General features: G+C 32.0%; 3 protein-coding genes and 1 non-coding gene across 7 annotated transcripts; 1 reads left to right on the forward strand and 3 right to left on the reverse strand.

Moving 5' to 3' along the window:
• Positions 1 to 506: 506 nt before the first annotated feature.
• LOC21407255 lies at positions 507 to 3,838 on the reverse strand. 4 transcript variants are annotated; one of them, XM_024169430.1, is made up of 10 exons: positions 3,622 to 3,838; positions 3,378 to 3,474; positions 3,168 to 3,272; positions 2,971 to 3,048; positions 2,797 to 2,852; positions 2,475 to 2,532; positions 2,051 to 2,176; positions 1,826 to 1,921; positions 1,374 to 1,445; positions 507 to 906 (listed from the first exon to the last, which is right to left on the reverse strand). In XM_024169430.1, exons 1-10 carry the CDS (start codon positions 3,729 to 3,731, stop codon positions 844 to 846), a joined length of 861 nt encoding a protein of 286 aa, XP_024025198.1. In that variant the 5' UTR covers positions 3,732 to 3,838; the 3' UTR covers positions 507 to 843. The 4 variants fall into 4 exon arrangements, with proteins under 4 accessions (XP_024025198.1, XP_024025195.1, XP_024025196.1 ...); XM_024169427.1 differs by having other exon boundaries at positions 3,378 to 3,838; XM_024169428.1 differs by lacking the exon at positions 507 to 906 and adding an exon at positions 915 to 1,032 and having other exon boundaries at positions 3,378 to 3,838.
• A 147-nt stretch (positions 3,839 to 3,985) lies between these two features.
• Positions 3,986 to 4,058, forward strand: TRNAR-CCG. The gene has a single exon. It is a non-coding gene; the product is annotated as a tRNA-Arg (tRNA).
• A 418-nt stretch (positions 4,059 to 4,476) lies between these two features.
• On the reverse strand, positions 4,477 to 6,016 carry LOC21407256 (transcription factor MYB4). The gene is made up of 3 exons (XM_010103934.2): positions 5,699 to 6,016; positions 5,327 to 5,456; positions 4,477 to 5,211 (listed from the first exon to the last, which is right to left on the reverse strand). The coding sequence occupies exons 1-3, from the start codon at positions 5,826 to 5,828 to the stop codon at positions 4,629 to 4,631; spliced, it is 843 nt and encodes a 280-aa protein (XP_010102236.1). The 5' UTR covers positions 5,829 to 6,016; the 3' UTR covers positions 4,477 to 4,628.
• A 1,712-nt stretch (positions 6,017 to 7,728) lies between these two features.
• Positions 7,729 to 9,492, reverse strand: LOC21407257 (39S ribosomal protein L54, mitochondrial). Its single transcript, XM_010103935.2, has 2 exons — positions 9,335 to 9,492; positions 7,729 to 8,459 (listed from the first exon to the last, which is right to left on the reverse strand). Exon 2 carries the CDS (start codon positions 8,447 to 8,449, stop codon positions 8,051 to 8,053), a length of 399 nt encoding a protein of 132 aa, XP_010102237.1. The 5' UTR covers positions 8,450 to 8,459; positions 9,335 to 9,492; the 3' UTR covers positions 7,729 to 8,050.
• Between the last annotated feature and the right edge of the window lie 8,432 nt (positions 9,493 to 17,924).

Raw genomic sequence — 17,924 nt, forward strand, 5'->3', positions numbered from 1 at the left:
AATGCCATTCAACGGGCGTGTCGTTTCTTCCACTTTGAATGATACTTTATACCCAAATGACAAATATCTATCCCCTTCAACAACAAAATTCTAAACGACAAAACGACAACCTATAGGTTTGTCGTTTCCTTTCCAGGAAAATGACATCAAACGTTGTAAGATACAATTCTTATATCAAACTTTGGCCCTTTTCCCTTCTACCGACGCATATACATATCTTCCCTACGGTGCTGAAGTGTGTAAATGCATGTTTAAATTAAAATGTATACCATGCATTTTGCATGTTCTCAACACTGTACCTTTGAATTTTAATTCTTATCAACCAGACACATAAATTCAAAGGTAAAATTGTTATTCAAATAGTCAAGTTTAGCAGTTAATCAAGTAAATCTATAAATTTGATATAAAATTTAAATCAGGGTACAATGTTAAGAATATCCAAAGTGCACGGTATATATTTTTAATAAACTTAAATTGCAGGATTAAAAAATAGTAAATAACCCAAGAGAAAGAACTTATAAAAAAAAAAATACCATACAAAAGTCAAGGCAGAATCATAAGACTGGATCTCCTTTTCAAAGAAAAAATTTAACTCATCCACAATGGCCAAAGACAGAATCTACGACATGATATCCTTTATCTCAGCACCAAGCAACTCTGAGACTAATTAACTAAACACATCAACCAATACGGATAAAACGGTATTTACAAATACTTTTTACATCACAAAAACAAGTAACATATCAATTGACAAAATTTCGCAGCCAAAATTAACGGAGAATGAATTCAGTACACTCATTATAACAATTAGCCTTGGATTCATCAGTTTCTTGAACGGATTCATCATCTATAATATGAGGCCAAAATGTACAACATGATGGAAGCTGATACAGTGATCAACAGTTCCTGCATAACCACAAAATGCTCATAAGGTTAAAGGATACTCAAACAAGAGACCGGCGGGGGGGTGCGAAATCGTTGAGTCCGTCATTTAAAAGGACGTCTGATACTTGAATGCTCAATGACGGTTGCCTTTTATGCACAAATGAACAGCTTCAGGAGCAGTATGAAATTTTTGTATAATTAGAAATTTCAATACCTCAGAGATTTTGCATTTGGAATGAGATGATGCCAAGCTTAATGGTTTTTACAAAATGGAAGCAAAACCACAGATTAATAGACTAGCTTCTGCAAATTGTAATCTAATACTTTAAAAAACCATTTTCATGAGGAACGTCATCATCCATGTCTTTGTAACAGACTAGAAGGAGAAACGCAAAAAGCAACTGCTGTAACTTAATACCATGTTTTTAACAACACAATTTATAATAGGAAGTGAAAGTTAATGCCAGCCAAGATGTAAACGCAGATACCTGGTTATTGTAAAGAAAAGCAGGTATAAAGCCACCCATCAACTCAATCAAATTCAAAATACCAGTGTATGCCTGCGAAAAAACACAACAATAATACAGAATTTACTACATACATAAGACCAAGAAAATATATCAAAAAAAAAATATGGATTCGACATTATATGGACATTATCATGTTCTAAAAGACAGGTATATTTCCACAAGAGGCTCTTATGCACAATCTATGAAGATGCCAAGCGAATATGAGTTAAGATGAGGGAGAAGATGGCCTCAGACATTCTGTTAGACAGCGTAATGCAGATAAAACAGATCTACCATGCAAGTTAATATTGTCAGCTTACAGTTTTTTGCGTTTGTAATAGGTTATATTATCAGGTAATTAACTTACTAAACAATTAGAAGACTTTATCAACCTATGAAAAACAGGCACCAAGTTGAAAAAGATATCATACCAGAGAAGCAGCAGCAATACAGCCAAAAACAAGAGAGAGAGCACGAAGCAGCCGTTTCCCCATTCTCAGACCCCTACCTGAATCCTCGCCATCTTCCTGCAGCAAATATAAACTTGCATATCACCTAACCGATAACTCAATAAATGAACGTTAGTAGAAATTCCTATGTCTGAAACAACAGAATATGGGCGAGCAGGGTTATCTTGTTTTTGAAATTCTACTCACAGTATATGTTGGTGTTACAGGAGGTTCAAAAGATTTCAGCTTCTCAAATAACCGATACACAAATGCAAAAGATAGAAACTGCAAAGGTTTATAATCAGCATTCTGCTTGAAAAGAATCCAGACAGTCTGCAAAAAGATGAGTAAAATATGAGGACACAAAAAGAGATCAAAGAAAAAGAACCATAAGTTATACGAGAACAAGGAGAGTTAATCTTCATGCTGCACCGTGAGTGTAGGAGACAGTCATTAATAATCAAAAAATATACAAAAGGTAAAAGGTTTGACGACTAGTTATTTAGAATAACCAATAATATATTGATATTAGTTTAACCAATACAATCACAGTTTTTAGTGACCATTATCTACCAAAAAATATCAAACAAAAAATGGATGAAGGGAATAATCTCAGTTATTTACAACTTACAAAAGCGGCAGCTATTGCCAGGTTGATGCGCATATCTTGTACAGAAGATTTGGTGAATCTGGAAAGAAGAAATCAAAATTTGATCATAAGAGCGGATGGTAACATCACAACATTGTCTAACCATACGTATTCACTTGCTCTTCAATTACATGGAAGCCATGCCCTCCAACTCATAAAAACCCAACTAAGAGCTCTACAGACTACAAGAGTGTATTCTAAGATTAATAAAACAGAAAACTCTTAAAAAAGACAACTCTTATTGTAGCACTCTTTGCCCTTTGGCGGCCAAACTCACTGTCAGTCACAACAGGAAATTACGAACCTTGGCCCCCACGGTACAATCGGCTGCTTATCCGCGTACTTAACGTCCTTCGAGACCTACATTTTGCAAACACTCAATAAGAAAAGGCCTTACAGGGCAAAACAGAATACAAAAACTCAATCAATCCATGTCAACTGCAAAAGGAGGTAACTGTAAAATTCAGAATTACTGTACCTTGAATGAACCAAAGGTCACGCCTTTCTTCCGATTTTGCAATTGGGCCATCATGATCTTGTCATATGCCTTTTCTAGCTACATAAATAAATAAATAAGTCAATAATCAAAATATATCATATCTTTTCAGCTATATCCTTTACAACCAAATGTTATCTTTGTAGTAAGTAAAAGAACAATCTAGCAAGCCAACTCACTCTGGCAGCAGTAGCTTCATCACCTGCCCTTTCGGCCTCCTTGCGCTTTCTCGCGTATTTCACCTTTATAGAGTCAAACCCCTCAATTGGACTAACACCAAGAACCTGAATTTACGAGAAGATAAACGATTCCCATTCTGAAGTCGAATTTCAGCAAACAAAAAATGGAGAAAGGTGCATATACACTACATATAATAACCGAAAACCTACCTCGTATGGATTCGAGTCACTGCCTGGACTGGAACTTCCAGCTGCAGAAGCGGCAGCACAAATTACTCTGCCATTCCCCCGCAATGTCCTCGGAAATCTGGTGATTTTTAACAGTGATATTGAATTCATATACTTTGAAAAATCACAATCAATTACACAACAAATAAGGTTGGATAAATTTCCTGTTTTGATAGATATCTGATTTATGAAAGGAGCGGAGAAAATTTTCCGAGAAAAGATGTAACTGAGGAAAGTGGGTGGGAAAGTGGAAAGAGAGGGATTTGGAGGGAGATTTCTTCGGCAAAAATGGAGCTTGGGATTGGGGCAGCGAAGAAGGGGATTTGCCAAAGCCATTTTTGCTTTGGTTTTGACTCTCAATTTCAGAAAGAAGGGTCGAATTTTTGGAAGTGAGGGTTTAATGGGGATTTAAGCTTCCAAGCGTTAATGTGATTTTTGCAACCGTGAAGTGAAATGAAATGAATTGAACTTCGCACTCGTCCCACGTGTGAGATAAGATAAAATGATAAATCGCAGTATTGAAAAAAGTAAATGTAAATCCTAATGTAAAAAGTAAGGACTTTGTTGTAAAAAATAATGGGCGAACACTTGTTCGCGTGGCCTAATGGATAAGGCGCTCGCCTCCGGAGCGGGAGATTGTGGGTTCGAGTCCCATCGTGAACGTTGATTTTTTTTTTTGGCTCTCTTTTAAGATTTTATTTTTTTTCGCCCTGCATTGCATATCAGTAGTTCTAGAAATTAATATGTGAATTTTACCATGTGGAAAAGATGTAATAAAAATAGCGATGATATATAAGATTGCTTCAATATTTAACTTTTGAGTAATGGTACCAGTCTTGTCTAAATGAAATGTTATTTAAATCTCACTAAGCTAGCATGAAAAAAGGTTGTCAATTTGCTCACCTATTACATGGAGTGTCTACTGAGGGCTTATCTCCTTCCAAATATATTGGAACCTCCTTCCAAGTATACTTACTCTTTTTTTCTTTCTTTGATTAGTACTTAATCTAATTTAGAGAGTGTCAAACTGAAAATTAAATGGCAAGGAAAGTCAAAAACTTAAATAAAATTTGTAGCTTGCCAACTTTTTCCATTGATGTATTCAACCGGAATTAAGCCAAGAATTTCAAACCGTATTACATGGAAAAATCTACACCAAGGAAAAAAAAAAAAAAACAAGAAGAAAATTTTGTATGCTGATCAAATCTCAAGCCACATCCAGAAAATATGATCTCAACTTGGCCGTGACGGCTCTCCTGATTTCACAAAGAGATTGTACCAAAAATCTATGTCTTCATTTATCTTCTTCCCACCAATATCGTTATCATTCTCCTTCATGGTATGAGCCAAATGAGACTGATCATCAGTAGGATACCTGGCCATTGCTGATAGACTTTTAATTGCCGATAACTTCCCATCAGTAAGACTCCTGGTTATAACATCAGATGCACTCCACGTGGCATGGTCCTTGGTTGGCTGCATTTCGGCCGTTGATGACGCTGCAGAATGTTGATCAGCATGTGATATTGCTAGAGACTGTATTACCGCTGGTGCCACAACCATTGCATGATGATCAGGACTAATATTTTGTGTCATTGTTTGGACGGTGGTACTGTTCATGGGAATATTGGCATATTTTGATAATAATAACCCATTAGAGTAGTGTTTGTAAATAGTATCACTATTCATGATTGGAGTAGTATTAGTGGCTGCTGAGCAGCTACTTCGTTGAAGCTTCTTCTTCAAGTGGGTGTGCCAAAAATTCTTTATCTCGTTGTCTGTTCTTCCCGGTAACTTCGCTGCTATAGCAGACCATCTATATTGGACAACAATATTATACCAATATTAAACAGTTATATTATTAACATTAATTTTTTCTTCGTAATACTCAGGAATTGTACTAATATGATCATGTTATTATGTTTTGGTACCTATTTCCGAGAAGTTGATGGAGTTTGGTGATGGTTTCTTCCTCGTCCTTGCTGAAGCTTCCTCGCTTGATATCCGGCCTCAAGTAGTTAATCCACCGAAGCCTACAGCTCTTTCCACACCTCAATAGGCCTAAACATGAACATTAACATCAAAAAATAATAATAATTTAATAGTAAAATCAAGGTGCGTTGTTGCTTCTGAAATGATATAAGAGAAACCAATGAACTAGCACAAAGCAAGAGACTTAACTTAAACACGTATGATAAACTAGCTAGTAGAATTATATATATCAAGAATATATATATATATATATATGTGTGTGTGTGTATATTTATATGTATATACATATACTTGGAGCTGCTTTGAGTTACCTGCTTGTTTAGGAAGAGCCCGCCAATTGCCATGGCCATATTGTTGGATGAAAGAAATCAATATGTGATCTTCTTCCGGAGTCCATGGTCCTTTCTTCAGTCCCATCTTCTCACAACAAGGTGTCCTCATTTTTGCCCTCAAAATGGCCTCTTTCTGATCTCTCTGTCTATTCTCTCTCTCTCTCTCTCTCTCTCTCTCTCTCTTTCTCTCTCTCTAAAAGTTATGACGGACTAAGTTGCTCGCTTATTCTATTCTAACCCATATGCCAGAGGCAAAGGGGCGTCCTTTCATTGCTCCAAGAAGATACGCCAGGTCGTGGTCCAATCCAACAACGCATGGTTTTTCAAAAGCGAAGAAAAACGATGTTTTTCAAAAGCACCCAAAAAAATAAAATAAAATAAAACTATATCTATATCTATGTGTGCGTGTATTTCTTTCTCTCTCTCTCAAACTAACTGTGGGAAAGAAATGCCCTCCCTAATTCATCACTAAAGCGGTTGTCCATTGGAGAATTCTTCAACCCTCATTTTTGTTTTATGCTTTGTGTATAAAAGCAAGTGACGACATCATTTTATCATGCATATATATATATGCTATACATGACATATATGTGCTAAACTACATACATACTTATATATATACATACATATCCATATATGTATATAGATATTATATATAATACACACATATATATCCAAACAACACTTATGGTGTGTCGAACGGTCAAAATTTACATGCGCCACCACTAGAAATGGCGTTGCCATGAATCCCAAGCAGTCTTTGCCACACACACATATATATATATATATATATATATCCTTTTTATGGGTTAATACACGTTGTACGAATTGCAATCATATTGTAGAGAAAAGAAAATGTTTTTTTGTGCGGAGAAAATAGAAAATAAAAGAAAAAAGTTATAGATTCACCGTATATTGTACTACTCTATACCAATTTTTGTCACGTTTTTATTTTTCCTTTTTGTGTCAGAACTATTTTCTTAAATTATAACCGTGTAAATGAAGTAGCATATATTGTGCTACACTTAATTTTGGATTATTAATGAAATAAGCACTTGGAGAAAAGCTTTGTTGATTATCTTTGTCGGCGCAACAGTGCGCTTACGTCAAGTTATCATGATAACCCATATCTTGACTTGGTTGTTTCGAGCAAGATCTTCATCAATTTCAATTATAACTTGCGAACAAAGCCAACAAAGAAGGGTCGCCTTTTCAAAGCCAAAAACTATGCAAAATCTTCTCCTTTCCGACACTGGATTTTGGCCACAAAAGTAAAAAAGAAGCTTAAATCATGAGTTTGATTTTTGTTGGACAAAATTCTCTTCTATTTTTAACTTTCCACCCTTACATCCACTTCTTTCCAAACTTGGAAAAGGTTTTGAGGAGACTATCTTAGTTGACAATTGTGACTTTGTGAGCACGGATTAGTACTTTTACCTCTCAAAAGTCTACTAAATTGCCATTATTTACCCGTTAGCCGGTCTTGCTCGTCTTGAAATTCATTTTCTTTTCCATCTATTGAATTCTCCTAAAACTTTGACGATTAAAGTATACCATTTGTTCCGCAATAATGTTTACTAGTCATCGGACATATTAACAGGAAAGCAAAAGATAAGTTTTAGCGCAATAAACTTAACAAGTTCGGTGTTTGGATTATGTGATTTAGTTTGAATTGTGATGATTTAAATTGTGATTTGAACCGGCGTTAAGATAAATAAATAAATTATAATTTAAAGTGAAAATAAAATCCGAACTGTGTTTAGATAGTGTTAAAAACTGTTATTAGAATTTTATAAGATTTGAACTATTATCAATAGTTTGAATTGTCCTTATTTAGTTCTCTACCAAACATCAATTTAAATCCTAAACTATGATTTGATTTGAATTGAATTGTTGAGTTTGAGTTAGTGAAACAAACAGTAACTTTATCATTCATAATACAAAGAACCTGATAATGCCTCAGCTTCAAAAATTATATTGGACACTACAAAATATGCGTGGTCAATTTAAGTCCACTAAACAAAAGCCTCGACCTTTTCTCAAGATCAAACCTTCAGCGAAATTCCCAAAATTCTTTGTTGAACAAGTTTATATAAATATTGGTGGACAAAAGAATTCCTACATATTACATATCATGATAACATATTAGACATATTATCCAGAAAAGGCCCCACTAAGCAGCCAAAGGAGGAATTGGATTTCATACAACAAATACCAGCAGACTTAATTTCCATTTTGTGCCCCTGATATTTATATATGCATATATTATTATTTTACTTTCAACAAACTCTACGCCTTTAAAAAGGAAAAAGGAAAAAGAAAAAATAATCATCAGTTCTTGGCCCTCTCAGTGTTGTTCGCCTTGATCCTTGCTCGGGTGTCAAGCTTAACCAAACGTTTGAGATCTTGATAAAAGAGAGTTTCCTTATTCTTCCTACGCAATTCACTCAAAGCAGGGCGTTTATCAAGCAGATGGAAGAGCCAATCGGGGTACTCAGAATCTGCCAAGATCTTCAGATCGGCTCCATCTTTGAGAATATTTGCACCAACCACAGTTGTTGACTTCACTTCTTTGCTGAGTGATGATGCTTTTGGTCCATCACCTGCAGCGCCTTTCGAGCCCTTTTTTGCTTTACCACCTGCGGCGGCAAATGTTCGCCGCAACACCAACCCAACTGCATCCCTACAAAGTATCTGGCTCTTTAACGACCTGACATGACTCATTGCCATAACTCTGTTCCTGCAAGATTGGAGGATCTTATCAACAGGTCTTACCAACAAAAAGACACTCAAGGGCGACTAATTGCTTGTTAAGTAACATTTTTCGTCTTCTGTTTTTGCAAATGAAAAAGCGAAATAAAGAGTGAGGGCATATTAACTAAACTAAAGGGAATCTCTGCAGATCGTTTTACTTTCGAAAACAAAAAAACACAACATGATATCAAATAGGGCCTTTACGTTTGTTCTTCTCATTTTGAGTTCAGGAGAAATAAAAAAATAACCTCAACCTAAAATAATAGAAATGTAGAAGCACAGAACACCCACATGAAACATTGTACTTGTAAAACCACTGCATAATGATAATGCTCACTCTCCAGAAATCTAAGCAACAAATTTAATTTCCATTTTCGTCTAGAAAATAACAAGGGTGGAATCCCTTTTATCTGATCAGTCCTTTAGGCCAGAGAAGTGTGCTCAAAACACAAACTAGTGAGGCAAAGTTCGTTCTTTTTTTTCTAAAGTGCCAAATCAACCCACCTGATGTAGCTACGTCACTTTCCCCAGCAATTTCTCAGGAAACAAACGGTGCTAAGACATACAAAACAATACACAAACAACAAAATGTGCTAAAATATAAGGAAACAATAAAATGCACGAGAGAGAGAGAGAGAGAGAGAGACGAATTGAAACATGGGTTCTCAAATTTTTCGAAGAAGACGAAACAAAACATCAAACATGCATTTCCATCTCAATTCTAATTCTCCAACACACTAATTAGCAATCAACAATATCACGCCAATTTTTTATTTAACATTCAAAATTCCAGCTATAAATAATTTCCAAAGTTCAAATCAACAATCTCAAAGAATTCTTAAACAAGTCACCGATGCTTACCTGATGAATTTCTACACAAATTCACGATCGGAGGTGCTTTCTGAAGGGGAGAAAAACCACGAGGAAATTAGGGATTTAGGGTTTGAGAATTTGGGGGTCTCGGGGTTTAGAGTTTAGAGCAGAGCTTGATGACGAGAAAGGAGGAAGAGTAGGACTTAGGGGAGGACCATACGGCAGCGTTTGGATGAGGAATTACTACTAGGGTTTCTTTCTGGATCTCTTCTGAGATTGGGCCCAAATCCGCACCAATTTTGATTGGAAGTTCGGCCTTAAAGACCAGCTTTGAGAAGCCCAAAACAAAGTTGAAAGGATGAGCCCACCAGAACAAGTATTTGAGCAGAGGCACAGACTAATTTATGAAATAATTAACTCTTAAATTTTTTATTTTTTTTTATTTTTTTGAAGAACTCACAGCACTTGATTACCAGTTATTATTTAATGTTGACACAAGAATCTGAAATTTTTAAGGAGAATCTGAAATTTTTAGAAGCCACTCAACAAAAAGAATATTGATTAACATTCATTAATTATTCTGGCGTGACGTGCTAATCAACAGTTTTCTTTTCTTTTTTTTAATAGAAGACATGTTAATCAACAATTAAATCAATTGAAACCTAGGATTACTATGTACACAAAATAATGTTCAACGTGACGTGTGTAACATCCAAACTGCATGCGCTACCTATATATATAAATCTATAATGTTTGCATATTTATTCGATCAACAAATAATGTAGCATATTTAATTCCCAATGAAAGGTACCCTAAAAAATCACAATAGAAGGAATACAAAAACTAAACACCTAAGTCACCCCCTTAATTGATTGGGTAAGTTATTCTAATATATTTAGAAACAAATTAAATACGGCTATTGATTATTGCATGATAGTGATATTACAGAATAATGTTTTATGTTTATTAAGAAAGACAAATATATATATATATATACACACACACATAGTAGTGTAATTTTACGTGTGATGCACCGTGTAGAGTAATCCGAATGTTAAATTTTATTTAATGTGTTATTAAGCATATAAAATTTAGATATAAAATCTCAAAAAGGAAAAATTGGAAAAAATAAAGCTTTGGAAGAAAAAAAAGGAGTCAAAAGAACTAAAATGAAAAAATTAATAAGTTTTAAGGTAAAAGAGATTAAAATAAAATAAAGTTTTAAGGTAAAATTTTTAAAAAGAGTCAAACATGACCAAAATAAAAAATAAAAAAAAAAATATATATATATATAACAAAAAGAACCAAAACGGAAAAGAAATAAAATTTCTTAGAGAACAATGAAAAGAATAAAATTTAGACACAAAATAAAAAAAGGTAAAAAAAACCACTGAAATAAATAAGTTTTAAGGTCCCACCAAAAAGGAATATCTAAGTAAGAAAAATATAAAATTAAGGGAAAAAAGTAAAAGAAAAATTGTTCACGCATTTCGATCAAAACGTCGCGTTTTTGGTCGAAAATGCTTGCCAACAGTAAAACGCAAACTCTTTCTATTATATATATAGATATAGATACACACCGTGCTGTGACTATTAAAATTGATGAGATCTTCACCCGTGACCAGACCCCGTCAGGTCTATATCACGCATTTGGTATTTTATATATTTATATACGTGTGTGTGTGTACAGAGTTTGTCGTTATGATATTGTATTATATGGCATGCAATTCTACTAAGAAAGCACCTAATTTCAAGTGGAAAAAAAACTACTAAAAAAGCAATAAGAAGCATGCTTTTGTTAAAGGCATGACTGGGATGAATGTAGCTTGCACAAGATACACCAGGAATGACATAACTGATTAACTGGTTTAAGAAATAATTAAGAAGCACAAAATAATATCTTAATTCCTAATTTCCTATAATTACTTTTTTTTTTTTTTTTGTTCATTTTAGATGACAGCCATGAATTCTTTTTTTTTTTTTTCAGCAAGTGATGAGTCTTAAGATTTATTTAACTCAAAGAATCTTGAGATGTTACATGGTGTATCAGTATTATAAAATAAATAAAATATTTTTCCCATCAAAAAGCAATAAGAAGCATGCTTTTGTTAAAGGCATGACCGGGATGAATGTAGCTTGCACAAGATACGCTCTCCATTACATGTAAGGAATGACATAACTGGTTTAAGAAATAATTAAGAAGCAGAAAATAATATCTTCATTCCTAATTTCCTATAATTATTTGATTTTTTTTTTTTTTTGTTCATTTTAGATGATAGCCATGAATTTTTTTTTTTTTTTTTTTTTCAGCAAGTGACGAGTCGTAAGATTTCTTTAACTCAAAGAATCTTGAGATGTAACATGGTGTATCAGTATAATAAAATAAATAAAATATTTTTCCCATCAAGCAAATGATCGATCTGAACCCACCTGAAATAAATAACACAAGTAATGAAGAAAAAGCTAAAAGAATATCTAAAAGACGTTGCACTTGCAGAATTGTTTAGTGGGATTCATCATAGAACATCATGGATAAATTATTTGGTTTTCTTTTGATTATAAAAATTAAAGAGAGTTTCTCTAGTATGATTGAAAAAATAAATTACTCATAATTTTTTTTTTTGTTAAATTTGTATAAAACACTGTTTATTTTGTATAATTTTTAATATGATGTAATTTAGTCAGATCTAGAAATTAAATTCTATGGGTAAGCTGCCAAAAAAGATCCTAAAAATAAAATATATGAAACAAAATAAAACTAAAAAGCGACTGGTGAGCTGTCATAGTTCTGGTTTGCATATTTTGATAGCATCATATGTCCAAACTGATCAAATACGTGATACGCATTTACTTTAGTTGGAAATAGGGTGTAATGTATATAAGCTTTTGTTACACACATATAACATTGTTTATGAATGATTTGCTTTTCATTGTGACACTTTAAGGCCCCGTTTATTTTACTGATTCGAGTTTTTAATTTTGAGTTTCTACAGTTAAAAATTCTCAGAAAATATTATATTTAACTTTTTTTACTGCAATAAAAAACTTTTAAAAAATATCACATCTCAGCTCGAATTGAAAACCCGAATCCAATCCGTAAAGTGAACTATACCTAAAAATGTATAGATAAAATTGTATAGAAAAAAGTATTTATCTATGCATTTTTTTATGGGTAGGTAAAAATTACCTTTTACCCACACAAAAATGTGTAAGTAATATTCTCAAAAATATGTAGGAAATTAGTTGTGAAATTTAACATGGCAGATGATGTGTCTGCTGACGTGGATATTAACAGAGAAATTTAAAATTGCTTATGTGGCAATCATATGCTGACTAGGATGCTCATGTGTCAATCCATGCTGCTATTGCTCATTGGTTACATTGTTGACATCACAATGACGTGTTGCTTACATTGCAGCTTGAAAAATGTGCAGGTAAAGACCAGTATGTGTAGGTAAAAAGTTTGTCATTTTAAATTTTTTAAAAAATATATAATTGCAAATAAAGATAGAAATTGTAAATATAAATTGAGGTATAGTTCATTTCATCGATTCAATTTTTATTATAATAAAAAAATTTTAAAAATAATTATATTTAATTTTTTTATTATAGTAAAAAATTATCATATAGAGTCATATCTCAATTTAAATTAAAAACTCAACTTAGTGAACTAAACGAGCCCTGAATAAACAAAATTTAAGAATCTAAACTTACAAATAAAGATACCTTTTATTGTAGATGATAATAACATGTGTAGGTAATATATAATTATTTTCTCGAAAACATACAAACTTAGGACCTTATCATACTATTACAGTTCTACAAACCACGTACGATACAATAAAGATAACTAAAACTAATCCGAAAAAACAACTTTAGGGATTTGAGTTTTTAATTCGAGTTGAGATGTGATATTTTTTTAAAGTTTTTCACTGTAGCAGAAAAAATTAGATATAACATTTTCTGATAGCTTTTTACTGTAAAAACTTAGAACTGAAAACTCGAATCGATAAAATAAACGAAGCCTTCAAATCTCCGTAATCCATGACAAACAAGAATAGCTGCGAATTATAACTCCAGCTAAAACCTGGAAGGGGAAAACATCGAAAAGGATGAGCCGCATGTGAGAACGTAGACAAAAACAACTTCAGAAAAAAAAATTTACAAGTACAAATATTCACATATTAACAGTACACATTTCAAAGAACAAGATGGAGCAGACATTTTAAAATGATTTACCATTTTCTTAAAAGGACAAACACATCCTTCTAACCAATCGAGAGACTAAGCTGCTGATAATTCCTTCTATAACTTCTATGTTCTTCGACATTGACAACAAATTACTTGATGAAGCAGAAGCTGAAAATTGGCATAAATCCACCTAATTAGAGAGATAGAGGAAAAGCAAAAAGAAGGTAATATGAGTCTGTTTAGTTTACTGATTTAAACTTTTTAATGTAATAAAATTTAAATTTTAAATTTAAATCGGTAAAAAAACGGGATTTATATATTAAGAATACCTTTTCTTCTCTTTGAATAAAACAAAACAGAGTAGAGGTTGATATCTACTTGAGAAATTATGTAAGTATAGATATCAAGTCAATGCAAGAAAGTTGTCATAGCATTGAACAGCAACACAGCGTGAGCTTCCACATCTTATAGCATAGACGTTTGAAAAGAAAAAATAATTTATCTCATGGATAAATCATAAAAAGTGGAGAAGCGAGTTACGAACCTTAGGAGACGTATGATTCGTAGATTAAAATCATGTGATTATAACCATTTTTTATTTTTGTGTATTTTTTGTGAGAGAATACACTGTAGTGAACCATGAATCGTGATTCAAATCATAAGTTGAATCCTCCAATCAAACATTTTTTTTGTTGTCTTCAAGTAACCCAGAACAGTAAAACAAAACACCTGCCCTGCTCTCCTCAACAAATAAACAGGAAGGTGAAAATAAATAAATAGAAACACTTTGGCCCCGTTCATTTCGCCGATTCGAGTTTAGAATTCGAGTTTTGCTACAGTAAAAAGCTCTCAGAAACAGTCACATCTAACTTTTTTGCTACAGTAAAAAGCTCTCACACAAAATCACATCTCAACTCGAATTACAAACTCGAATCAGCGAAGTGAACGGACCCTTTGACTACCTAAAATGAAGTCTACTGCTTGGTGCAACAAATTCATAGAGTTTGTTTACCTCCTCAACCTCAAATTAAGAATACATAAGTCGAGATTTTTAGCACTCATTCTTAATTTATACTCTTTTACTAATATAAGTTATTTAACTAAAAATTCTGATTTATACACTTTTAAAAAGTGTTTGTCTCCTTTTTCTCATAATTATTTATATAGATAGATTTGTGGCCTAATTCTATTCATTTTATACTGTTATGCTCCACATTTCAAACACTACTTAAATAAAATAAAATACACACTAAAATAAAATAAAATCACACTAAAAAATAAATAAAACAAAACTAATTAAAATCACAAAAAAAATTAAATTAGAATCTCAAGAAATAAAGCCGATTTTAATACAAAATTTAGTGATAAAATAACCTAATTTTTAGAGTTATCAATAATATATTTTCCCACACTTCAGTTATCCACACATTTAAAAAAAAAAAAAACTATATGTGTGTGTAAAAATAAGCTTTACCCGCACTTTTTTCATTTCAGAAATCCTATGTGGCAGGATTTTTGCTGCTATTGGAGTTTTATTTGGCGCCACAAAATGTGTAGATATTTATAGTCACCTACACCTTTGTATCTGTAGGTAATAATTCATTTCCCCACACTCTTATTATCCACATATTTAAAAATTTATGTATAGGTAAAAATAAGTTTCACTTACACTTTTTTGCCACGTCAACAATCCTATGTGGCAGGATTTTTGCCGATAATTCTACTCACCTACACATATATATTTGTAGGTAATAGAGTATCTCTCCACACTTAATGGACGTTTAATTGATGGATTCAGAATTATTTTCGATTTACGTGTATTTTATGTGAGAGAAAACATTATAACAAGTCACGAACTATGATCCGAATCATAACACAAATCCACCAACCAAACACCAATCACACATTTAAAAATTATGTGCGGGTAAACATAAGCCTCACCCATACATTTTTGCCCTGTCAGCAGTACTTATTTCGAGTATTTTTACGGCCTTTGTAATTCTTTGGCGTTGAACATTCGCGCCAAAAAATGTGTAGATAATTATAATCACCTACACATATATGTGTAGGTAAAATTTTCTTTCCCCACATTTTTATTACCCACTCAGTTAAAAATTATGTGTGGGTAAAAATAAGCTTTACCCACACATTTATATGTGTGGCTAAAAAATGTGTGGGTAAAACTCCAGTTTCTTGTAGATTAGTACTTCGGATAACTCTTAATTTTTATATTTCAAAAGATGGTACTTTGATGTCAAAGTAATGATAATTTTATAGCCTAATTGTTAGCACAGATTCCTTCTCTCTCTTATTTTATTTTATTTTTTTGTCAGGCACTATACTTACTATTTATTGGCATTAATTAGCACAAATTTAATAATGGACACTATATAGGTCGTGTTTAGAATTGATCTCATTTTTAGTTTTTACGTTTTTTGAAAAAAAAATAAAAACATTTTAAAAACGGCGTTTGACGCAATAAAAAAAATAATTTTTTAATTTAGTATAAAATGAGAGATAAATGAAAAATAAATTTTAGTCGTTTTTTATTTTTTATTTTCGTTTTCTCATCTCTCGAGCAAAGAGAGAGAAAGAGAGACATTAATAAGTTTTTTTATACTAAAAATAATATATTGATAAAATTACTAAACACATTTTTAAAATTAATTTCTGTCTGAAATTAAAAACATTTTTATTATTATATAAAAAATAAAATCATTCTGAAACGAATTTTAAACGTGTCCATAGTTTCCAAACATACTCGCAAATATTGAATTACGAATTTCTTTTCATCAAATTAGGAAAAACAGTAAAGTTAGACATATAATTAAATTAAATATCACTTCGTGTCTCTAAAATATTGTCCTAGCGTTGTACCTTGCACCGTCCGGCAAGTCATGAATCCCAAAAAAGCAAATCCACTAACACAATTAATTTAAAAATTGAGACTCATATCTTGAAAGTTAGGCTCCAAAAAACCAAATCTCAAATTTTCCTCTTTGTTTATTTCAACAAAAGCCGTTTGTTCTGCGGTCACTTCTTCAAATTAAATATATAACACTCTAATAATTTTATTCGATAAACTTTTTATTAATAGTGTCAATTTTTAATGTTAAATTTAATTAAAATTATATTAAATTAAAAAATATAAAATAAATAAATTTAATAATTAAAAAATAAAAAATAATTAATAATTAATAATTTATTTTTTTATCCAACCAAAGAAGCTCTCCTTTTTATTACGGAGTTCACGAAATGATAATCCGAAACAAGAAAACAAATGAAAGGTACAGAAAAGGTACTATAGGTTTTGTCAAAAAGTACTTATTGCATTATGGCGATACATGTACGACAACGAATATTAGTTCCCCACCATGGAAAACTTTGCCCTAGCTAGCTTTTTTTCTCAATTGAGTCGTACATTTCTTTTTCAAAAGTGATTCATAATTTCAGTTTATGTGGCCATCCACATTAGCGCTAATTAAAGGCGATGAATGGACTTTCTCATTATCCTTTTTCTCCCCCTGGCTACTACGTACTTGCCAATTGGCATTGAGCTTTTAAATTTATGGTATAAACACGTGTAAATTACCGTACATTAAGCAACCGAAATTTTCAGCCACTAAAATAATTTTTAAAAAATATATGTTACAAAGAAAATTGTCAACTTTTAGTTGAAAAAAAAAAACTTTAACCCCCTAAATAATATTAGGTGACGTTTAGTTCGTAAATTCAGAATTATGATTTATGATTTTAATTTTTAAAATTTAAATTTTTTATGAGAGAAAAATATTTTAACAAATAAAAAATTACGATCTAAAATCAAGTCAGAACACTCGAAACAAACAGAGCATTATTTTTACTATTCAATTGGCCTAAGGATAATTTGTCACTTGAATTCACCACAAGATGTAATTCAAACAAGAAAAAAATCGAGTTGCATAGTACACAATTTCTTACATATTATAGAACACACCTGAGAGCTCTTCTTTAAGATAACAACGTGAAACAATATTTTGTTTTTCTTGAACACGAAACAATAATTAAAGGTTATGATTCATGAAAACGACATTATCATAACATGATACTGTTATTTTCCATGTTATTAAGGATAATTGAACACCGGTTTTAGAAGATAAACGAGAGATACAGTTATAAGACTGCGTCACGAGGGACAGGGACATTGTAATCATCGTTTAGGACAGTAATTCCCACAAAACTATGCGCCAACTTGACAGTGGTTTAGATTTTAAAAAAATTACTGTTTACAATGTTGAAAAAAAAAAACGGTTACAAAAAATAATTAAATATTTAGTAAATTATAATTATATAAGTATTAATTATAAAAGTATTATAGGTATTATAAAAGTTATATTAATTATATTTTAAAATGATTATTACATAATTTAAAAATTAAAAATATATTTAAGCTGCTTCTAATTTTAAC

The sequence above is a fragment of the Morus notabilis genome, unplaced genomic scaffold, assembly GCF_000414095.1.
Source record: "Morus notabilis unplaced genomic scaffold, ASM41409v2 Scaffold205, whole genome shotgun sequence".
Taxonomy (NCBI): domain Eukaryota; kingdom Viridiplantae; phylum Streptophyta; class Magnoliopsida; order Rosales; family Moraceae; genus Morus; species Morus notabilis.

Bases quoted from the DNA above. Each gene is read 5' to 3' on its own strand.
- LOC21407255 (XM_024169427.1), bottom strand. From the start codon at position 3,731: ATGGCTTTGGCAAATCCCCTTCTTCGCTGCCCCAATCCCAAGCTCCAT. The intron at 3,049-3,167 runs GTGAGTTGGCTT...TTATTTATGTAG, and splicing joins ATGAAGCTACTGCTGCCAGA to CTAGAAAAGGCATATGACAA. The intron at 1,446-1,825 runs GTATGATATCTT...GTTTTTTCGCAG, and splicing joins GTATTGCTGCTGCTTCTCTG to GCATACACTGGTATTTTGAA.
- LOC21407256 (XM_010103934.2), bottom strand. From the start codon at position 5,828: ATGAGGACACCTTGTTGTGAGAAGATGGGACTGAAGAAAGGACCATGG. The intron at 5,457-5,698 runs GTAACTCAAAGC...GTTCATGTTTAG, and splicing joins GGCTCTTCCTAAACAAGCAG to GCCTATTGAGGTGTGGAAAG. The intron at 5,212-5,326 runs GTACCAAAACAT...TGTCCAATATAG, and splicing joins CATCAACTTCTCGGAAATAG to ATGGTCTGCTATAGCAGCGA.
- LOC21407257 (XM_010103935.2), bottom strand. From the start codon at position 8,449: ATGGCAATGAGTCATGTCAGGTCGTTAAAGAGCCAGATACTTTGTAGG.